We start from the raw sequence: 23,925 nt of genomic DNA on the forward strand, positions 1-23,925 counted from the left end.
TATACTCGAGTATAAGCACTCGTATGGGGCACGCACCGACCTGTCTACAGGAGCTCTGAGCTTGCTGGTTATTTCAGTACAACATTCCTTGTATTCCTCTAAAGCATTGCTATTGATCTGAAATTGTTGTAACTATCTTAGATAAGAATAGAGAAGAGGTCAGGTGTAAAGTCAACTATGGAAACTTCCTTCTGCTGACTAACATACTACACGATAACGCCCTGCCCCTTCATATTAATAATGGTTACATTACTATTCAGAATTAAGGTTTTCCTAGACATTGACTGCAGGAAACGAGTGGTAACCAGGGGACAATGAGGGTTATGCTGGGAGTAGTAGTCCTCCAACGTCCTAGCAGGGTGCTGTTGCTAACCCAATGTTCTCTGTGAACCCTACTCTCTTCTATCAGTTGAGCTGTTCCCATAGGGCAAAGTGCAGGAATGAGACCTCTGGACACCAGGATTCCATTAAACAACTACAACAAATTTACTGAAACTTCTTGTGCAAATCCAGTATAGTACAGTTACTTTGGTGCAGTTATGGACATTACAGCTTTTTGAGCCAGATGAATGGACATTCAGTCACTGCCCCTTTAGATCAGGGGTACTCAACTGATGGAAAGTCATCCAGACCACCCACCAGATCACTGCTTATTCATTTGTAGCGGTGTCTTGAAGACACTGATACAAATGAATATCTGCAGCCCGGAGTAAGGGAAAGCTGTCCTCCCTGTCCGGCCTCCTGGCGCCTCCCCTGTGATGCAGGCGGTGTGATTAGTGCCGCCTGCATCATCTGCTATGGCCAGGTCTGACTAGAAGAGGCCAGAGCAGCGGAGCAGCGCGGGACCTGGGACAGGGAGCTAAAGTTCTCAAGTGACAATTTGTGACTCTCCAGTTGTTGTAGAACTAAAGCTCCCATCATGGCCTTCTGTCTGTACCTGATGGGAGTTGTAGTTTGCAACAGCTGGAGAGTCACAGTTGCAAAGTTTATATGGGGAGCACTGTGGCATCATTAATACTGGAGGCACAGTGGCGTCATTAATTCTGTGGGCACAGTGGCGTCATTAATTCTGTGGGCACAGTGGCATCATTAATACTGGAGGCACAGTGGTGTCATTAATTCTGTGGGCACAGTGGCATCATTAATACTGTGGGCACAGTGGCGTCATTAATTCTGTGGGCACAGTGTCTTCATTAATTCTGTGGGCACAGTGGCATCCTTAATTCTGTGGGCACAGTGGCATCCTTAATACTGTGGGCACAGTGGCGTCATTAATTCTGTGGGCACAGTGTCTTCATTAATTCTGTGGGCACAGTGGCATCCTTAATTCTGTGGGCACAGTGGCATCATTAACTCTGTAGGCACAGGGGCATCATTAATTATGTGGGCACAGTGGCATCATTAATTCTGTGGGCACAGTGGCATAATTAATTCTGTGGGCACAGTGGCATCATTAATTCTGTGGGCACAGTGGAATCATTAATTATGTGGGCACAGTGGCATCATTAATTCTGTGGGCACAGTGGTGTCATTAATTCTGTGGGCACAGTGGCGTCATTAATTCTGTGAGCTCAGTGGCATAATTAATTCTGTGGGCACAGTGGCATCCTTAATTCTGTGGGCACAGTGGCATCATTAATTCTGTGGGCACAGTGGCATCCTTAATTCTGTGGGCACAGTGGCATCATTAATTCTGTGGGCACAGTGGCATCCTTAATTCTGTGGACACAGTGGCATCAGTCGGCCTAGAGTGCCCAGTCAAACGCCCCGAGTGAGTGCAGCTTTAACTTTGTTTACACTTTTAAGACGCACATAGAGCACAAAGCACACTGCGGCCTTAAGGCTCCATCTGTCAGATGAGGCCGGGCTTCCTGTGTGCACAGCATTTGTATGATGGGGCCTGCCATGGGGTAGTGTGAGAAAAAATGGGGTTAATGTGAGGAAATATGGGGGCAAAGTGAAGGAATATGAAGGACAATGTGAAGAAATATGGGACAATGTGAGGAAATATGTCGCAATGTGAAAAAATATGGTGGGCAATGTTAAGGAATATGGGGCAATGTGAAGGAATATGGGGGAATGTGAAGGAATATGGGGGAATGTGAAGGAATATAGGGGCAATATAAGGGTATATAGGGGCAATGTGAAGGAATATGGGGCAATGTGAAGGAATATGGGGGAATGTGAAGGAATATGGGGCAATGTGAAGGAATATGGGGACAAATGTGAGGGAATATTCTATATTCTATACTATATCTAGTATGAGGCAATATGGAGGCAATGTGAGGGGGCTTCTATATGGGGGCAATTTGAGATGACCTGCTATATAGGGGCAATTTGAGGGAATAATGGGGGCAATTTGAAAAGAAAGTGCTATCTTTACCCCAGGTAAGTGATGGCCACGTGATTCATTAGACCATGTGACCTTCTTCTATTATTCTATGGTCCAGTGAAGGTTCTTACACGCTCATTGTAGGTATTGTAGGGGATGGACAATGAACATGGGTCAGTATTGTTGCCCTTACTAGTCTGTGGCTACACAGCCCTATAAACAGCAATCTGCAATGTCCTGTGTGAGACCTTTTCTACCGATTCATCCTGCCGCTTCTATGACTGGCCCTATCCCCTAGACATTAAGCCAACAAAAGATAGGGAGAGCTTCTATAACTGCCTCACTACTGAGGAGAGGGATGCACTTCCTGACACCTTTTCCTTTTACAACCCATTTCCCCACCCCAATCTAATACCAACCGGCTGATTAGTCAACCCAATGACCTTCAACACCTATTAATCCAAAATTAGCCCCCCTAATTCCCTGAAAACCACTACACTACACTATGGACCTTCCCACACTTGGTGTTGATAAATATGAATGTGTTTGGTATAACTATTTATGAACATGTGTAGTATAATGGTCTGTACAGTATGTTATGTTACAGATTTGTTCACAATGTCTATGAGCGTTTACATGGGGAAACCCACAGCCAATCTTTAAATTCCCAGCAACCGCTCTATCCTTCCTTCCTGCCTTTTATCCTTAGGTGCCTCCAACCTTTCCTAATTTATTTTCTCTCCACCTCCCTTCCTTCTTGCTTCTTTCCCACCTTTTATTTTCCCTTTCCTTCCCTCCTTTCTCCCCTCCTTTCTTCCTTAGTTTCTCCGTCCCTCCCTTTCTTCCATCCTTCCTTCTTGCCTCCTTCCCTCCCTTACTTCCTTGCAATTACAGTATTCAGCCCCAGATGCTTCCCCTCTTCCCTCCTTTTCTCCTTTTCTAATTTTTTCCTTCATTTTTCCATCTGTGGTATCCCGGTACCGTATCCTATACGTTACCTGTATAGAGGTCCCCATATTCAGAGTCCCTAGGACATCGGGTCCCTTTTGTCTAGTTTTCCCCTTGTCACCTCTCACTTAGTCAGTACATATATAGTACTTCTGTTTGATATTTATCTAACTATAGGTATAAAAATGTATATATTTAGTTATGTACCTGTTCGCAGCGTAGCAGGACCTGTGGGTCATGTGATCAGGTAGAAACTCTATGGCTTTTGCTTTAGGACCTTTGGAGGTTCCCGTGACGTATGCACCCACCATGCATTGTAACGGTGAGTGACAGCTGACACGGACCAATCCAAAACGGCCCTGCCCATATAAGGGAGCGGCGGCCATTACTCGCTCTTTTTCCTCGTGGGCTGTTGAGAGAGGAGGATCAGCGCAGTTGTCGTCCGCAGTGACTAGGCCCAATCCTTGCGGCAACGGCCATCTTACAGAACTGTGAGTTATCTCAATCCCTGTTAACTCTGCAAGATCACCGGACCTAAACAGACCCCAAAATCCGGACGGATCTCTGCACAACTCCTAATTCTATTAACCATTGGATAAGTCAACGGTCCGCAGCACCTGTCAATCATTGCTGAGCTGTATAGAGACTGTATTACTAAGACTGTTGCTGTTAAGTGGATGTACCGCAAGTACTTCAGGAAAGTTTATGCGAGTTCAAGTTCATCCCTATTGTGGACCTTCATTCATTTAAGCACGCACCTATCGTTTCTGGGAAGGGTGGCTGTCACGATCACACCCTATCGGTCGAGCCAAGACGCTAGAGAGAGTGTGATTGTGCAAGGGTTAAAGCCACCAGACCTCTGGGTATCCACTACAAGTCCCAGCAAGTCACCAAATTAACCCTTAGATAAACATGTTTTACCAGAGCCTCCTTCAGAAAGGTGAGCTCATATATTTATAGATCAAAGACCAGAGCTGATTGATTAAACATTTAATCTGATAAAAGGTATCACAGTGCTGACTATATAAAAATACAGAAACAAATTACATACAGTTACAAAAATATGAAAGAGTTTAGCAAGGCAAGTTCAGAAAACAAAAGATTAAGTTCTTACAGCATGATGATATAGCAGTCCCAAGAGAGTGAGTTCCAGCTGTTCTTAGGATGGTCTTGTTAGCTTGTTGCACAGCATTGAACACCCAACTTTGAGTCTAGCATTGTTTAAATATCATATCTGCTTTCTTTGGAGGGAAACTCCATTCCCCCCTCCCCTCTGATCCCACCAGGTGGGGCATCTCTCTTCCTGACCCCTTATCTGTTTGATTATATGATGGGACCAGAGTGCATGACTTCAAATGAGCCTTTGACTTCAAAGGAGATGTAAACAAGCAGCAAGACCCCCAATAAAATGCAATACACAAACCCAGTCTGAATGACCTCTCACCCATGTCTTGGATAAGACATTACACAGTTACAATTATAATACACATATAGGATTTTAATAATCAGGCCTTGGGCCTGACACCTCCCCCTTAAGATGGAGACAGAGAGATCTTGCCTCTCCAGTCTGATAGATCTGTCTCCCTTAACCATCTATTTCTTTTCTTGACACCACAGGCCCTGCATTCCCAAGCAAAGATGGCACTGAAGGGGCCTAGTACCTGATTAAGCTGCCTCCTCCTTTTATCTGAGAGCTGTGGATTGATCTCCACATCCTGAAGGGATCCCTGGCTCTTAGCTTCCTCCACTTGGTCTAGTAGGGGATCACTACCCAGCCCTTCCTCTGGTGCACTACATACATATGCCGTACATACGTATGCCATATTAATGTGGTACTGTCTCTGCCTCTGACCTTTCTCGTCAAGGGCAACTACATATGTGGTGGGTTCTAGGCGCTGCAGAATGGGGAAGGGACCCTCCCAGGCAGCCTGCAACTTATTCTGCCTGATGGGGTTCAGAACCATTCCCTTCTGTCCCACTTCATAGACCCGGTCCCTTGCATTGCGATCGTACCAGTACTTCTGCCTGGACTGTGCTGCTGTGAGGTTGTCATGTACCAGCTCAGTCAATGTCGGCATCCTGTCCCTGAATCTCAGAACATACTCCACCACAGAAGTCTCAGGGGCATGTAGCCCCCCTTCCCATTCTTCCCTAACTAAATCTCAGGGTCCCCGCACTTTGTGACCATATAATAATTCAAAGGGCGAGAAACCTGTAGACTCTTGGGGTACCTCCCTGTAAGCGAATAACAGGTGGGGTGAATACTTTCCCCAGTCTCTGCCCTCCGATTCTACAAATGTTTTTAGCATTTGTTTCAAGGTGCCATTGTTACCGGACGCTCTGTCTAACCAATGTAGAGGGTTGTAATCAGGTATGGCTGTAATTTTTGCAAAGCCCAGACCACAACTAGACATTCCTTCTCTATGACCGCATAGGCCACTCCCAAATGTCCTGCCAGGGGGGTCTCCTGGGCCAACCTCAGCAGCTCTTTCCTGTACTGCCTAGGAACCACTAACGGCCTTTCTCCCTCCTGGGCCCCTAGCATGCCTTTGGAAAGGGACTCGCAGTACAAGATATCATTTTCCCAATATACCCGATGCCCATCTGTGTCAACACCTGTATGTTCAGCACGTTGTCTCAGCCCTTCAAGGGAAGGGTCACTGCGCAGAGCTTCCCGGAAATGCTCATTTCCCTCCCCCCATGTCGTGGTATCAGGGAGCACATTTCCCCCAGATGAACTAGCATCTCCACCTTCCACTCCTTCAGTTCCAGACATAACAATGTTACAGGCATCATACACAGGGCTATCACTCCTTCCCTCCTCCTCCTTAGGCTAGGATTCCACTTGTTTTATTTTCTGGCAGTTTTTGGAAAACTGCCACTGAAGTTTTTGAGCCAAAGTCAGAAGTGGATCCATAAGGGAAGAGAAGTGTAAGTCCTTCCTTTATATGTCCTATTCCTTTTGAATACACTTCTGGCTTTGGCTCAAAAACTGCAGTGGCAGTTTTCCAGAAACTGACAGAAAAAAAAACAAGTGGAATCCTAGCCTTAGGCTCACAGGATTGGGACATAGCACTCACTGCTGGTCCCTCATTCTTACATGTCACTAGGGGCACACCAAACCCTCCCCCTAGCCCATCTCCACTAGGTTTTGGCATTGGCAATGCATTGTCACCACATTTTACAATACACCCCATTTCACTTTTGGAAAACATTACTGGTTCAGTCACAGGTAAACATTTATCAATCCCCTGCACTCCCTCCCAGTTACCACATTTCACAATGTCTCGCAAAGTCTCGCACAGTACCTCAGAATGAACAGGGCTCTCTCCTAGCCCATCCGGTGTGCAGGCAGTGTCCTCTGGAGCATAATGACAGAGCATCCGACCCAAATCATTCCCCAGCAGAACATTAACAGGGATGTCCTCGGAGACCCCCACCTCCCGCAAACCTTTGCCTGTACCCCAATCCAGACACACACGGGCCATAGGCACAGCACGCCGCACACCTCCAATTCCTTTTAAAGCCATGGTTCTTTCAGGGATGATGTCCTCTGTATCCACCACTTCAGGCCGCACCAAGGTAAAGGAGGCTCCAGAATCTCGCAAACCCACTGTCACCCGGTCACCCCCAGTTACACTCTGCAGGTTATCCGCTCTTTTCTCCACCACTCTGGACACCAGAAGAACGGCTGTATATCCTCCAGCTACTGGTGGAGAATTCTTTTTGTTGGGGCAAGTGGCACTCAGGTGCCCAATATTGTTGCATCTGTAACATCGGCGGGTGTCCCCCTGACCCAATGTGGCTGCTGTTGCTTTTGGGGATGATGGCAAGAATTTCCCGGCTGACCTGGTGGTGCTCTGTGGGTGTGTGGCTCCCCTCCAGGTACTTGCTCCAGCTTGTGCAGATCCACGCTTTGCTGCTGGCGCCCGGTTGTTGGCAAAGTCATCTCCTAGTTCTGCTGCTTCCATGGCTGTCTTGGGCTTGCGGTCCAAAATCCACTCTCTGGCTTCAAAGCTCCGTGTTTGGAGAAACTGATCCAGGACCATCAAGTCCTCCAGGGCCTCATAGGTAGTGACTTGTAGGCCCCCAGTCCATTGCCTGAATGCAGTCCTTAGCTGACCTGCATGTTCAGTGCAGCTTTCTGTGGCGCTTTGTTGCAAAGTCCTAAATCTTTTCCGATAAGCCTCAGGAGTTAGATTAAAACTTTTTAGCAGGGCAGATTTTATTGCCTCATAGTCCTGGTCACTCTCAGAGGGAAGCGAAGCAAACACGTCCAGAGCTTTCCCTCGCAACCGTGGGGTTAGATATCGTCCCCACTGTTCCTTAGGTAGATGGAACTGCCGGCAAACCTTTTCAAATCCCCTCAGGAACACATCCAGATCACCATCTTTCTCCAACATGGGGAAATGTTCCAAGCGGGGTTTGTGGTCCCCTTGATCCTCCACATCACTCCGTGCGGATGAAGCATCCCCTCTCAGCCTCAGAACCTCCAGTTCATGCCTCCGCTGGGCCTCTCTCTCTGCCGTCTCTCTCTCTGCGGCTCGTGCCTGGGCCTCTCTCTCTGCAGCTCGTATCTGTGGCTCTCTCTCTGCAGTTTGGTACTGGAGAAGCAGTTGGAGTTTCATATTGGCATCCACATTCCCAAGGTGTTGTAAGGCAGTCCGCATATAAGAGTCCAAGGCCTCATGTGAAGTACTGTCCTGATGGGGAGTAATGTTGCTGTGTTCCCCAGGAGATATCAGTCCTTGGATGGCAGTTCCAGCTGTAGGACTTTGTCTCATGTCACTCAGCTCTTCTGCACGGGCATCATACTCCACAAGATCAGCAATAAGTTGTTCCTTGTTCTTTCCTGCAGTAGGGCTGTCCTTTTCTTGGCACATTAGCTCCAGTGCAGGCTTGGACTGCTTGCGATATGCCTCCATATTTCCGAGATGAGACAGAGGAGGTAAAACAGGAGATGGGGAGGACAGAACTGTCTTGCACTCTTTTTGTATGTCTTTTAAACCAGCACTGAGCTCTGTCTTTGGAATTTACACATACGAATATGTATGCAATTTCTTTTTTAGTGCTAAGATTTCCTTACAGGTAAAATCCAGCAAGCACTAAAAATCTCTAAATATATCCCGACGCTGCCACCAGTTGTCACGATCACACCCTATCGGTCCAGCCAAGACGCTAGAGAGAGTGTGATGGTGCAAGGGTTAAAGCTGCCAGACCTCTGGGTATCCACTACTAGTCCCAGCAAGTCACCAAATTAACCCTTAGATAAGCGTGTTTTACCAGAGCCTCCTTCAGAAAGGTGAGCTCATATGTATAGAGATCAAAGACCAGAGCTGATTAATTAAACATTTAATCTGATAAAAGGTATCACAGTGCTGACTATATAAAAATACAGAAACAAATGACACACAGTTTCAAAAATATGAAAGAGTTTAGCAAGGCAAGTTCAGAAAACAAAAGATGAAGTTCTTACAGCATGATGATATAGCAGTTCCAAGAGAGTGAGTTCCAGCTGTTCTTAGGATGGTCTTGTTAGCTTGTTGCACAGCATTGAACACCCAACTTTGAGTCTAGCATTGTTTAAATATCATATCTGCTTTCTTTGGAGGGAAACTCCATTCCCCCCTCCCCTCTGACCCCACCAGGTGGGGCATCTCTCTTCCTGACCCCTTATCTGTTTGATTATATGATGGGACCAGAGTGCATGACTTCAAAAGAGCCTTTGACTTCAAAGGAGATGTAAACAAACAGCCAGACCCCCCAATAAAATGCAATACACAAAACACAGTCTGAATGACCTCTCACCCATGTCTTGGATAAGACATTACACAGTTACAATTATAATACACATATAGGATTATAATAATCAGGCCTTGGGCCTGACTGTGGCAATAGGCCGAAGATTTACCTCAGCGTATTAACCCCCACCCTGGCGTCACGAGTGACAGGGGTTAAATTAACCCCTCATATACCGAAGCAGCACCCCCACTGTACTATATCCCCCCAAGGGCTACCACACATCCTTCTTCCTTCCCCCTCCGTCATTCACTTACTTTCTTCCTTCCTTCTTGCCCCCTTCCCTCCTTACTTACAATTTTTCCGCCCTTACTGCTTCCCCCCTTCCCTCCTTTTTTCTTTCATTTATTTCATTCCGTTTCCTTCCTTCCTTTCCTAATTTGTTTTCTCACCCCCTTCCTTCCTCCCTTCCTTACATTCTACCGCCCTGACTCCTTTCCTTCTCTTCTCCTTTATTTCTTCCCTCCTTCCTTTATTTCTTCCTTCTCCCCTTCCTTGCTCACCTCCTATGTAGGCCTCTTCATAGTCTTAACTGACTGGACTGCATCTATATCTACTCCTAAATTCCCATCAATCTTTACATCCCTATGGATATTTGCCACAAAAGCATTCTTAAAGGAACAATGACCAACTCTGCACATGTATTTTGAAACTGTAACTTTGCCACCCTATGCCAAAGTGATTTTATTTACTTGGATTTTTCAGATTTACTGAAGTTTTACATTGTTTGCCAGTTACTTGCGCTTCTGGATCTTTCATTTTAGCACTTTACACCAGGGGGTCAACCCCAGGAAATATACCAACAGTGCCCCTATTTCAGTTTTGACCCGTATGCGGTTTTGGACCGGACCTAAAAGCATAGTATACTACGGTTTGAGGTCCGATTAGGAAACCGCATATGGGTCAAAACTGAGCGGACTTGAGTCACCGTTTGACTCCGGTCGGCTACGAGCGGCTCATTAAAGTAAATGGACTTGCGGGCTGATCCGGTCGGGGTACGGGAGCGCCCGGTTTTCCCCTCCCCACACCGGATCTGGCGCCCGTATGTACAAAACGAGATGTGAATCCAGCCTTACAAGGGGATTCACTGAGTTGGCGAAACCACCTTGCTACATAGGACACAACTATTCTGCCTTTGACCAGATGGACTACCCTCATCTAACTTGGACTTCTCCACCTAGCTTTCTCATATGTACCACATTGAGTTTAATATTAAAGAGGTATTCCAGTGAATAACTATTTTTTTCATATCAACTGGCTCCAGAAAGTTAAACAGATTTGTAAATTACTTTTATTTAAAAAAAATCTTAATCCTACCAGTACTCATCAGCTGCTGAAGTTGTGTTGTTTTTTCTGTCTGACCACAGTGCTCTCTGCTGACACTTCTGTCTGTCTCAGGAACTGTCCAGAGCAGAAGAGTTCTCCTACTCTGAACAGTTCCTGAGACTGACAGAGGTGTCAGCAGAGAGCACTGTTGTATAGATGATAAGTACTGAAAGGATTAAGATTTTTTAATAGAAGTAATTGACAAATCTGTTTAACTTTCTGGAGCCAGTTGATATGAAAAAAGATAGTTTTTCATTGGAATGCCCCTTTAAGATTCATTTGCAACAACAAACCCCACAGATTTGCTGTGTACTACCGCGCTGTGTTTACGAGGCGGCTCATATATCCCGTCTTATCCCCGTGAGCTTGTGTGATAAACAGATTTGTTATTTCTCAAGTCGTCTTCAAAACAAGAGATTCTTAGTGATTCATTGACAATTCAGAGATAAAGGAATCTTCGCATTAAATAGAAATGACTTAAAGAGACAAGAATCTATTTGCTTGACGTTTATCATTAGTTTTTAGGAAAATAATAAAACTAGTTCTGCCCGAACCAGCAATGAAATAAGCCCCTGAACACGTGTATAACACTGCCTAACAGCTATGGAGCCCTGTATAACACTGCTAGGAATGTATTCAAGTAGTTTTTAAGTGTTTTTAACCTCTTAAGGACGCAGGGAGTACCTGTATGCCCTGCGTCCGGTCCCAGTATTTAAAAAGGGGTCACGCCATGATCCTGCATCATACCAGGTCAGTCCCAGCGGCCTATGATAGCCGGGACCCTGGGCTAATAGCGCGGCACCGATTGTTGTGCCGTGTGCTATTAACCCTTTAGACGCGGCGATCAAAGTTAATTGCGCCATCTAAAACGAAAGTAAAAGCTTCACAGCAGCTCAGTCGGGCTGATCGGGACTATTGCGATAAAATCGCGATGTCCCGATCAGCTAGGACGCGTGCGGAGGTCCCCTTACCTTGCTCCGTTGCATCCGATCGACGTTTGATTGCTCCAAGCCTGAGCTACAGGCTTGAGCAATCAACCCCCTATAACCCTGATCCATGCAATCCTATGGCTTTGCAGGGATCAGTGTAAAAGATCAGTGGGTGCAGTGTAATATCCCCCTATTGGAGCTATGACACTGCAAAAAAAAAGTGAAAAAGTGGTACCAATAAAAACTTCAGAACACAGATCAAAAATTAGCCCTCATACCGGTCCATACGCAGAAAAAAAAAAGTTATAAGGGTCAGAAGATGAGAATTTGTAACAAATAAATTTTCCTGCATGTAGTTATGATGTTTTCCAGAAGTACGACAAAATCAAACCTATATAAGTAGGGTATCATTTTAATCGTATAGATCTACAGAATAAAGATAAGGTGTCATTTTTTACCAAAAAATGTACAGTGTAGAAACGGTGCCCCCAAAAGGTACAAAATGAAATTTTTTCGTCAATTTTGTCGCACAATGATTTTTTTTTTTCCGTTTCGCCGTGGATTTTTGGGTAAAATGACTAATGTCACTGCAAAGTAGAATTGGTGGCGCAAAAAATAAGCCATAATATGGAATTTTATGTGCAAGATTGAAAGTGTTATGCTTTTTAGAAGGTGATGAGGAAAAAATGAAAATGCAAAAACGGAAATAACACTGAGTCCTTAAGGGGTTAAGGCTCAGTTATGGCGACATGCGGTAACCAATGGAATCAACAGCTTGTTTAATGTACTAACTGATTTTTTTATGATTTGTAACACTAAAATAAAGCAGCATTAAGTATCTCTGGTTGTTGTCCGATGCCTGCCGGTGTTAAAATGCACACAGAGGTATCGGAAAACGCAATGGCTTTTTCGCAACATTCCAAAAATGATCCCTTTTTTGGAAGTTAAAACTGAATTAGTGTCTTAAAATAGTGAAAAAGAAATAGCTTTCGTATGAAAAGTTGTTGGGGATATTGGGTTGTGTATGTGTAGGTCTCGCTGGAAGTAGCAGCAGCAAGTGTGATGGTGAACTGGTGGTAGTTGTATTCAGCATATAGCAGGCAGTGGTGGACTGGTGGAAGTGTAGTTGCCAGCATACAGCAAGAGGTGGCAGACTGGTGGGAGTTTTAGTATCCAATGTACAGTAGGAGGTGGCTGACTGGTGGGAGTTGTAGTAGGCTCGGACAGTAGGGGTGGTGGTAATACAGTCTAATCAGTGGCATCTAGAAAAATCTTGTTTGCTTAGGGGTCATGCCGCCTGCTGCGCTGAAAACTCTCTTTGATGCTACACTAGAGGGTGGACAAGAAAGAACACCCATGGCAAACTGGGAAAGTTCTGGCCAATGGTCTAATCCGGTGACCCCGAAGTCCATGGAGTCTGGTGTCTGCCGGAGGATAGGCACTGTTTAGGTAGACCTTAACCGTTGGTGACAATTCATGTCAGGGTGGAATACTAATTGCAAAAACATCATCATATACTCCAACATGAAGATGCTGCTGCTGCACCTGCGTCTTGAAGGGGTAGTGTTGGCTGAGGGAGTGGAGCGTTGACTTAGCGGGGAGAGGAGAGTAGAGTGGGATTGTTGAGCTGGGATTTGAAGTGCAGCAACTAGTAATGTGGGTCACTAAGGTCGGCCCACTGCACAATGCTTCACTCAACCTGAGGTATGGCCAGAATGAGTAGATGCTTAGATGCCTGGCTCCGGGGGTACAGGAGAATAAGGGAATTGCCACAGTGTCAGGAAAAGTGGTCCACTTTGCCTTCTAGCATGAAGTAGTGTCTTCTTAACCTGACACATTGCTGATTTTATAGTGTTATGTATTATGCACATGGACAATAAACTTGAGCAAAGAAAATGACTCACGCATGGTGTGCGGATTGTCTTCTATTATAGAAATGTATGACCACAACCAGCAGAAAGCCACACAGGACAGCTTTACAGGTCGCACATAGTCTCTGGGTCACAGGTTGTGCGTTCCTACTATAGGCCACCATAAAACAGCCCATATATAGAGCAGTGGTTTCTTCCGAACTGTGGGTAAACTTACCGAAAAGGGTGTATATTGTCTCATACCCGTCTAGGCCTTTACTCCTGGTATTATTTATGGCATTCTGAGTACATTAACCCTTGCTTCTTTTATACCATTTTTTACTTCACTCTTTAGATTTATTAACAGAAGCCATCTGATAGACAGTGTCTGTTAATAAGATGGGGCTGCACATAATCCCCAAAAATAGCTATCACAAACCCTTCATTATTACCCCAGTACCCACCACTACAGGGGTACCGGAAAGAGTCAATGCCAAAGTGGCACTCTAGGGTCTGGGTGGTAACAACCTAGTGTTATTTATATTGGGGAGGGCAAAGAAAATGAGCTCTTACCTACCCTGCATGTATGCATACATGTGAGAGTAGAACTTGGTGTGACACCTGCGCTCCGGCCGGACACGCCGGCCGTGAGCCCTCTCTGCTTCTGTCCCTGCTGCCGGTGGTCTGTGTTCCTGTTCCTTGCTACCTTACCTCCCCTGCACCTGTGTACATGCCCTGACCTACTGTCATCTTGTCACGTCCTGCCAGTCTCCTTCTGTACCACGCCACCTCCCAGCTACCTGTGTGGACAAGTCATGCCAGGGGTAGTGACCTGGGTGCCGCCTGCCGCAGCAAGACCATCCCACTTTGCGGCGAGGTCTGGTGAAAACCAGCAGCATCTTCCACATAGGCCCAGAGGATCCACCACCTACCGTGTCCCGTTACACTTGGGGTATGCAAGAGAAGTGTCCTGGATTTCCCATTAGCGAGTGAGTCCCTGTGCCGTGCCTATGCTTTGGCGGCCTTTGTTCCTATATGTTCCATACAAGGTCATGCAAATGCTTTACCTTTAGCTTTTGTATTTGACTTACAAATCCCTTTGTTCTGCTGCTCACTTATTCTGACATCCATTGCTCAGGAAGGGGCATGTCCGAGGCAAGTACTGAGCCTGCCCTCACTCACCAGGCATTCACTTCCTCCCTATGTCTGCTGCACTGTGCTGTGCTGGGTCTCTTCATCCACTCACTGCAGGCTTCTTTGTAACCCCCACCTCTCTGTTTTCATGCTGCAGCCTGATAGGACAGGGGTGAGCAGAGAGGAGTGCTAGTCCCGCCCTCACTTGGATTTTGTCCCTGCCTGTGCTTCGGCTGGGACAAAGATGATGCTGCAGACAGACAGGATTATGATTATGTTCTGGATGGTATGGGGACCCCTAGTGGTGTTTTTTTATAAGGCAAGATTTCTATAAAAATGAACTGAAATTTTCTTAAGAGGTATGCTAGAAAGGTTAATGTTTTGCCAAGATTTACAACATATAAAATGTTTTGGATTCTGACAGTGCCCATTTAACTAAAATAGACAGACTTCCTATTTGCCAAAATTATTCCGGTGTATCAGGCTTATTGGTAAATCTGGAGCATGTGTCTTTGGCATTGTCTATGGGAGCCCCGGAGTACAGTGCTCATGTGCTCCCATAGATAATGTATGGAACGCATGCTTATATGCAACTCCATGCACAGGGAGAGATGGGGCCCGCATCCTGGGGATCTGGATAGGTGTTTCATCATGGGGAAATCTTATGACCCCTGTGACACCCCCCATATAAAGCCATTCCCCTTTACCGAGACTACAACCCTTTTTTTTTTTGGGGACCGGATGTAAAATTGTCAAGAATCCATTGTACGATAATTTGTATTATACTCCCATCAGCCATAAAGCAGCCGTATGCTCTCATAGAAATCAAGAAAAGCCTGAAGAATAGGGATGCATGACTAAGGGTGAACAACTCGAAACCCGTCGGGCGAGCTTAATACTAAAATTTCACATAGCTTTAATGACAACATCTGGACACAATCTGAATAAATACAGGTATATTTACAAATAGAACAAATATTTACATATGGATAAACAATAAGCTTCAAAATGAACGGACATTTATGCTTTAAGGCCCACCTAACATACAGGATTCCTTACATCAGACAGGGGGACCCTTTGGGCATCCATTGGTTGCAGGCGTGGGTTCTGCTGCAGCAACTCCCAGCACTATATCCGTCCACAGCTTGCATGCATATTGCAGTTCAGCCTCATTTGTTTCCATGGAAATATTTACTTCAGCTGTAATACTATAGACTTGACACCAGAGGGTGCTGCTTCATGAAGAAAATGGCAGTGTTTTTTTTTTTTCTTCTAACATTGTGCCAAACTCTTCTAATGAATGAGGTGGAGTTTTGTTGTAGTTCTGTATCGGGATAAGGTTGCTTGGGCATGATGGGAGTTGTAGTTATGCAACAGCTGGAGAGCCACAGTTGTGGGATTGTTAAATAAGCATGGTCCACAAAGGTTTTTATAGGGAATATGTTCATAGGCCTAGATGCACAGATGACTCAGAGCAATGGTCTCCTGCTGTTGGCTGTCTAGGCATGCTGGAAATTGTAGTTTTGCCACATCTGGAGGGACACGATTTGAAGTCCACTGACTTAGAGGGCCAGGCTGATATTAGATGCAGGAATAGACTGTAGGGGTCTCCAACTTCTTGAAAGTAAAAAAAAATAAAAAAAATTCCAGCTTTGTTAGAACACACATATATATATATATATATATATATATATATATATATATATCAAAAAAGCCCTGACAGGTTTTGAACTGTGATGGTTCTTATTCAGGTCTGGGAACACCGCTCTAAATTAAGTAGCCTGATACAAGGTATCCAAGCATATAGAATGTATCAATCTGTCAGCATATGCTTGTCTCCAACTCTACCATGTGAGTAGGGCTGTCAGGACATGATGGGATTTGTAGTGCTGCCATAGCTGGAGAGACACATGTTGGTGACCACTGCCTTAATCCAGCTTCTTGTAAGTAAAAAAAAACTTTGTTGAAATATATATTAAAGACAGAAAAACCTATCCATGAATTATACAAATGAAAAGTAAACGGGTTTTGAACTGTGACAGTTCATATTCAGGTCTGGGAACAATGCTCTAAAAAAACAGCCTGATAAAAGGTATCCAAGCATATAGAATGTATCAATCCGTCAGCACTGGGGAAGAATGTCTGGACTGGATACAATTGTATCACATCATCCTCTCCTGTATATACAAACCACTATACAATTTATGATATTAGCGTCCTCATAAGGGCGCACTACTCCACCTAGCCAGGCGGTTCTTCCTTTGTACTTTCTATGTAGCCAGCTGAGGTCTTGGGAGAGACAACTGGTGAAAAGAAATTTAAAGAAATTTAATTGTAGCAAAACTAAGATTCCAAATTTAGATTTTATTTATTTATTTTTGTTAAATAAAACTGAAAAGTGTATTTTCTTAAACACTGTCGAATATATATATATATATATATATATATATATATATAAAAATCTGTTAATTTTTTTTTGTCCTGGCAGCTTTCTCCCCAAAACAGCACCACACCTGTCCTCAGGTTGTCTGTGGTATTGCAGCTTAACCCAAATTATTTCAGGGGAGCCACACTGCAATACCAGACACCACCCACAGGTGTGGCACTGTTTTTGTTTGATAACCCTGGACAACCCCATTAACCCCCTAAGGGCACATCCATTTTCAATTTTAGTGTTTTTGTTCTTTCCTTCTTACCTTACTTTCTTAGTACCTTGGTGTTACTGGCACGGACCACATATTCTAAGTCCTGTAATTGGGTGTCTGGGTCCCCAATGTATTTCTGCACCCTTGGTTACTATTTGTAGGTCTGTGACCCTTTCTTGCCTATTTATAATTTGTTGGGTTTTTTTTTACTTGTTTTTTCCTGTTTGACACTTAAGGTGATTGTCCCCACCCTGTGGGACACTTCAGGTGATTGTCCCCACCCTGCGGAGCACTTCTGTTGATTAGAAAAAAAAAGTATGGCTGTAAAGGCGCTTTTAATTAGCCCCTACCTGGCACTATAAACAGCAGCTCTTACTCTGGAGGACTCATCTCTATGGTAGCAGTGCAGTGCTTCCTTCTTCCTGTGGGGGTGCTACAGGGATACTTTTCTGCTAGTTCCTAGTAGTTGGTTTAATTGGAATCATTTTATTGTCAGAGAATCATATAACAGAATTATAGAGTATAATGGATGTTATGAACATGATTAAAACATGTAAAAATGTAACATTTATTCTATTTGTGACTTGGGGTTGTCCATTGTTTCAAAAAAAAAAAATTTTCTCCCAAAAAACAGCAGCACACCTATCCAGAGGTTGTGTCAGAGTACTGCAGCTTAGTCCCACATGTTTATCAATCTGAGCTGCAATACTACACACAACCTGTGGAGGGGCATGGTGCTGTTTCTGTGAGGAGGCCGCCATGTTTTTCTAATTCTGGTTTCCTTATTATCCAGCATTTTACCTTCGCCCCTGGGTTCACATTCTCCAGTGTGGTCCTAAAGGTTCCATGGGGCCCTGAAGAATAATTATAAAGGTTACTGTTCAGCACTTTAACTCACATCTATAGACCACCAGGGATGCTACCATTCACCCTTTCCATACTCTAGACCACCAGGGATGTAATTGTGAAGCCTGTCAATGCCCTAAATCACAAGGAATATTACATTTAACCTCTTTATTACCCTTAAACCACCAGGAATGTTACCATTAATCCTTTCAATACCCTAGACCACCAGGAATGTTACCATTAATCATTTAATCACCATAAACCACCAGGGACATTACCATTAACCCTTTCACTACACTAGACCACCAGGGGTGTTAATATTTATGCTTTTATTACCCTAGACCACCAAGGATGTTACCATTAATAAGTGTATTACACTAGACCTCCGGAGACATTACCATTAATCAATTAATTACCTTAGACCACCAGGAATGCTAGTTTTAATTATTTTATTTCCCAAGATCACAAGGGATGTTACCATTCATCTTTTATTATCCTAGACCACCAGGGGTGTTACCATTAATTAGTTTATTACCCTATATCACCAGGGGTGTTACCAATTATTCTTTCATTGCCCTAGACCACCAGGGATGTTACCATTCATGCTTTTATTACCTTAGACCACCAGAGATGTTATCTATTGCTGCACTAAAAATTACAGAGTATATGTACGTCTTAAAGGGGTTATCCAGGAAAAAACTTTTTTATATATATCAACTGGCTCCAGAAAGTTAAACAAATTTGTAAATGACTTCTATTAAAAAATCTTAATTCTTTCAGTACTTATGAGCTTCTGAAGTTAAGGTTGTTCTTTTCTGTCTAAGTGCTCTCTGATGACACGTGTCTCGGGAACCGCCCAGTTTAGAAGCAAATCCCCATAGCAAACCTCTTCTAAACTGGACGGTTCCCGAGACACGTGTCATCAGAGAGCACTGAGACAGAAAAGAACAACCTCAACTTCAGAAGCTCATAAGTACTGAAATGATTAAGATTTTTTAATAGAAGTAATTTACAAATCTGTTTAACTTTCTGGAGCCAGTTGATATATATAAAAAAAAAGTTTTTTCCTGGATAACCCCTTTAAGCATCGATATATTTATTGATAGTTGTTATTTTTTTAAATATGAGAAGTGTTTAGATATAGGTAATTGATATAAGTAGGATCATCCACAGTCTTTCAACTGTCTATGTCCACCCCTTAATGATGGAGACATATTAGCTAGGAATCCATTTGAAATGGTACTAATAATTGTTGTTAATATTATTTATTAAGTTTCTAGTCTGTGCTCACCTATCATCATACTGTCCTTTTCTGGGTTCCAGAGTCTACCCTGTACTTTAATATCCTTCTCCCAGCCGAACTCATGCCATTGAGGATTTGCATCTTCCAACCTGCAGACAGACGAGAGATGAAGGAAGAAAAATCTAAGGTTATATGAAAAAATGTATGAAACTTTAGGTGGATGAAGGGTGTGGAGGAGAAGGGTGGCATGTATGATGTACGCCAGGGTAGTGTTAACCTCCACACTCCAAGGATAAGCAGCTTCCTGGGCCATGTAGTAGTGATGAGCGGCACAGGCCATATTCGAATTTGCGATATTTCGCGAATATGTGGACGAATATTTGTCATATATTCGTGAAATTCGCATATTCGTTATATTCACTTTTTTTTATGCGGATATGCGAAAATATATGCTGTGCATATGCCCATATTCGCGAATATTGAGCCCTCCCTTCTTTATAGGGAACTAATAAGCTAGTGCATTAACTCTGTGATTTTTTGCACGTTGAAACCAGTAGGCCTATTGTGGTCTATGTGGATCTCACAGTATGTAAAACTGTAAGATAAGCAGGAGGATCTCAGCAGTGCAGTGTATGGGAGACCGTGTGGTGGTTCGAGTCCTGGGGTTGCACAGAGTGTTACAGTGTGGAGGTTAAACTTTACTTTCCTGGAAAAGCTGCTGAGTTGCCCATAGCAACCAATCAGATTGCTTCTTTCATTTTCACAAGGCCTCTGCTAAATGAAAGAAGCGATCTGATTGGTTGCTATGGGCAACTCAGCAGATTTTACATACCGTGAGATCCCCATAGACCACAATGGGCCTATAGATTTCAACGGGCAAAAAAATCACAGAGTTAATGCACTAGCCCATAAGTTCCGTATACCATTAAAGAAGGGAGGGCTCAATATTCGCGAATATGCGCATATGCGAATGGCAGAGAGGGATGATCAGTGATCATTGTGATGTGCACTGTGAACAAAAAAAAGCAAATATTCGTAATTGCAAATATATAGTGCTATATTCGCAACATTCGCGAATTCGTAAATATGCGATATTTGCGATTTAAATTTGAATTGCGAATATTCGCGAGCAGCACTACCATGTACTAGACTAGACTGACTCCATCCTGTCTAGACAGACCAGGGGGGGTAAGGGTCTATGACTCTAATTGGCCATAGTAATCACATGACACCTCTGCAACCTTTCCCTTAACCCCTTAAGGACCAAGCATTTTTCAGTTTTTGCACTTTAGTTCTTTCTTCCTTACATTGTAAAAATCATAACCTTTTCAATTTTGCACCTAAAAATCCATATGATGTTTTTTTTTTTCGTGCCACCAATTCTACTTTTCAGTCATTTTACCCCAAAACCTACGGCGAAACGGGAAAAAAAATCATTGTGCGACAAAATTGAAGAAAAAACAGCATTTTGTGAATTTGGAGGCTTCCACTTTTACAAAGTAAATTTTTCGGTAAAAATTACACCTTATATTTATTCTGTAGATCCATACGGTTAAAATTATATCCTACTTATATAGGTTTGATTTTGTCGGACTTCTGTAAAAAATCATAACTACATGCAGGAAAATTAAGATGTTTAAAATTGTCATCTTCTGACCCCTATAACTTTTTTATTTTCCGTGTATGGGGCGGTATGAGGGCTCATTTTTTGCACCGTGATCTGAAGTTTTTATCGGTACCATTTTTGTTTTGTCCTGACTTTTTGATCGCTTTTTATTCATTTTTTTTATGGTATAAAAAGTGACCAAAAATACGCTATTTTGGATTTTGGAATGTATGTGCGCGTACCCCATTGACCGTGCGGTTTAATTAACAATATATTTTTATAGTTCGGACATTTACACATGGCGATACCACATATGTTTGTTTTTATTTTTATTTACACCCTTTTTTTAAATGGGGAAAAGGGGTGTGATTCTGATTTTTATTAAGGAAGGGGTTAAATCACATTTATTAACTTTTTTTTTTTTTACTTTTTATGCAGTGTTAAAGCTCCCTCTAGGGGCTATAACATTGCATATACTGATTGCAGGCAGTGTTCAATGCATTTCTATAGGAATGCATTGATCAGTGTTTTCTGCGCTTCATTGCTCAAGTCTGGATTTCAGGCTTGGAGCAATCAAACGCCGATCGGACAGCAAGGAAGAAGGTAAGGCCCCTCCCGCTTTCCTCTCAGCTGTTTGGGATGCCGAGATTTCACCACGGCGGTCCTGAACAGCTCAGCTGAGCAAGCCGGTATGAATTTCTCCCGTTTTAGACTCCGCGATTAACTTTGATCGTGGCGTCTAAAGGGTTAATACCCGACATCAGCCCGATCGGCGATGTCCGGTATTAGCCGTGGGTCCTGGTTGCTGATAGCAACCAGGACCACGGGGATTCGAATCGCGCTCAGCTTCTCAGCGTGCTTCACAGATCGGTAGCCAGCCACAGATGTAAATATACATCCGTGGTCATTAAGGGGTTAAAGGCACAGTACACTTTATACAGGAGGAACAACATAAACATGAAAAATTAAATTTAACATTAAATAACAAGTTTCCTGCAGCTGTGGACCCCGAAACAGACACCTGAGGCAATATCTACCTGACAGGGCAAGCAGAGTAGTATGTTCTGTACCAGGTCACCACAAAGTCAGAGATGTTCAAGCCTTGAATATAAATCTTACTATCTATTAATACGGTTTAACAAGTAACCATGGGGCCCAGTGGTTAAGCATGAAATAAAGCCCCCCTGTCATGGACACCTGTAGGAATGACCTTATGATTCTTATAGCTAATCACTATGACCTTTCACCTCCTTGACCATTAGATGCCTCCTCCCCTGGATCACAATGATCACTATTTGGTCTTAACATCTAAGGAACCTTCAAAGACCATTCAGCTTCTATCTCTGATACCCTGATCATTAATATTGACTTTACGGGGGTTGAACTATGAAATACATGTGTCACATGTGCACAGGAGACCCCACGATCACCTCCACGATAGAATGGGCATCCACAGTCCACCATTCCTCATCACTTTATGACTTGGTTGAGGAGGTCTATAACTGTTGTGACGGTTTTGTATGCGTCCTGCTGATCCATTCTATGTCTATGAAATGACAGCTGCTCATATTGACCTTCAATGCTCCTCATTAAAGGGGTCCTCTTCCCCTGCAGCACCCGGCGTTCGTTTAGAGTGTCGGGTGCAGCGCCAGAGGCTTGTGACGTAACGGCCATGCCCCGTTCATGATGTCACGACCACGCCCTCTCAATGCTAGTCGATAGGAGGGGGCGTGATGAGCCTCCGCCCGCATCACCAGTCATCCGGCACAGAGCGAAGCTCAAGCCGTGCACCAGATGTCTGGGGTGCTGCAGCCGAGATCGCGGGGGTCCCCAGCAGCGGGACCCCCGCAATCAGACATCTTGTACCCGATGCTTTGGATAGGGGATAAGATATCTAGGGGCGGAGTACCCCTTGAAGGAGTTTTCCCACCAACAACACTCATCACAGGGTAAGGAATGGATGAGGAATGTCTGACACCTGGGACCCCCACAATCAAGAAAATAGGGGTCCCATGTTAAACTTACTACACTCAGTATTCAAACGGGGTCATATGAGCCCCCTGTTCTTGTGATCAGTAAAACCCCAACCAATCAGATACTCAGTAGTGTTATTGGTGGGGAAACCCCCTTTAAAGTGCTATATAGAAACATCTCTTGGTGTAGTATGGTTGGTTGGCTCCTGGACCGGCCTGTCTGTACCAAACTCTCCACCCACTGACGAGAGATGAGGCTCAGTTTCAAAAAGAGAAACCCACAGTGTGTGTGAACATACCCTAAAGGTATGTTCACATGTACATAATCTGCTGCCGATTTTATGCTACAGATTTATCCTTGATTTGCCAGCATAAAATCCCCACCAAAAAATCTGCAGCTGATTATGTATGCGTGAATTTAGCCTAAGTGTTCCCCCTACATGTTTTGAGGCTTATTTCATCGCTGCTTTGCAGAGAACCTGTTCACCACAAACCAAACTTTGTTGGAAAGTTGAAAACTTTTGAAAACTTTGCTTAAAGGGGTATTCCATGAAAATTTTTTTTTCCAAATCAACTGGCTCCAGAAAGTTAAACAGATTTGTAAATAACTTCTATTTAAAAATCTGAATCCTACCAGTACTTATTAGCTGCTGAAGTTGAGTTATTCTTTTCTGACAACAGTGCTTTCTGCTGACACCTCTGTCTCACTCAGGAACTGTCCAGAGCAGAATAGGTTGTCTATGGGGATCTGCTGCTACACTGGAAAGTTCCTGACATGGACAGAGGTGTCAGCAGAGAGCACTGTGAACAGACAGAAAAGAGCAACTCCACTTCCGTAGCTGTACTGGAAGGATTAATATATATATTTTTTTTAATAGAAGTCATTTACAAATCTGCGTTACTTTCTGGAGCCAGTTCATATGATAAATTTTTTTAGTTTTTTTTATGGAATACCCCTTAACTCCTCACATAACTATTACCTATATTAATACAAGGTAACAAACTGTCAGCTATGTGGACTAAATAAATGTAAGGTTTTTAGAATTTCGTCACACAAGCATTAAAGGGGTTCTCCACCATAAGGTGATTTTAGTACATACCTGGCAGGCAGTAATGGACATGTTTAGGAAGGATCTGCGCTTGTCTTGGGGATAAATGGCTATGTTGTGAGATTACCATAACACTGTGGCTAGCTTTTTGTGAACTGGTATTTCTTGTTTGAGTTTTTCTTTTTTTGACTACAAATCCCATAATTTGTTTTTCCTCCCTCCCACACATCAGCCACCCCACCCAT

The 23,925-nt window shown here is 43.7% G+C and overlaps 1 protein-coding gene across 1 annotated transcript in view; it reads right to left on the minus strand.

Moving 5' to 3' along the window:
• Positions 1–16,417: 16,417 nt before the first annotated feature.
• LOC130367333 (mucin-2-like) overlaps positions 16,418–23,925 on the minus strand; it is a 46,086-nt gene continuing 38,578 nt past the window's right edge. Inside the window, exons 11-13 of the mRNA XM_056569743.1 lie at positions 19,101–19,201; positions 17,765–17,817; positions 16,418–16,621 (exon numbers count right to left, since the gene is read on the minus strand). Of these exons, the coding sequence (XP_056425718.1) occupies positions 16,589–16,621; positions 17,765–17,817; positions 19,101–19,201 (187 nt within the window). The 3' untranslated portion in view covers positions 16,418–16,588. The remainder of the gene's footprint in view (positions 16,622–17,764; positions 17,818–19,100; positions 19,202–23,925) is intronic.

Source organism: Hyla sarda, chromosome 4 (assembly GCF_029499605.1).
Source record: "Hyla sarda isolate aHylSar1 chromosome 4, aHylSar1.hap1, whole genome shotgun sequence".
NCBI lineage: Eukaryota > Metazoa > Chordata > Amphibia > Anura > Hylidae > Hyla > Hyla sarda.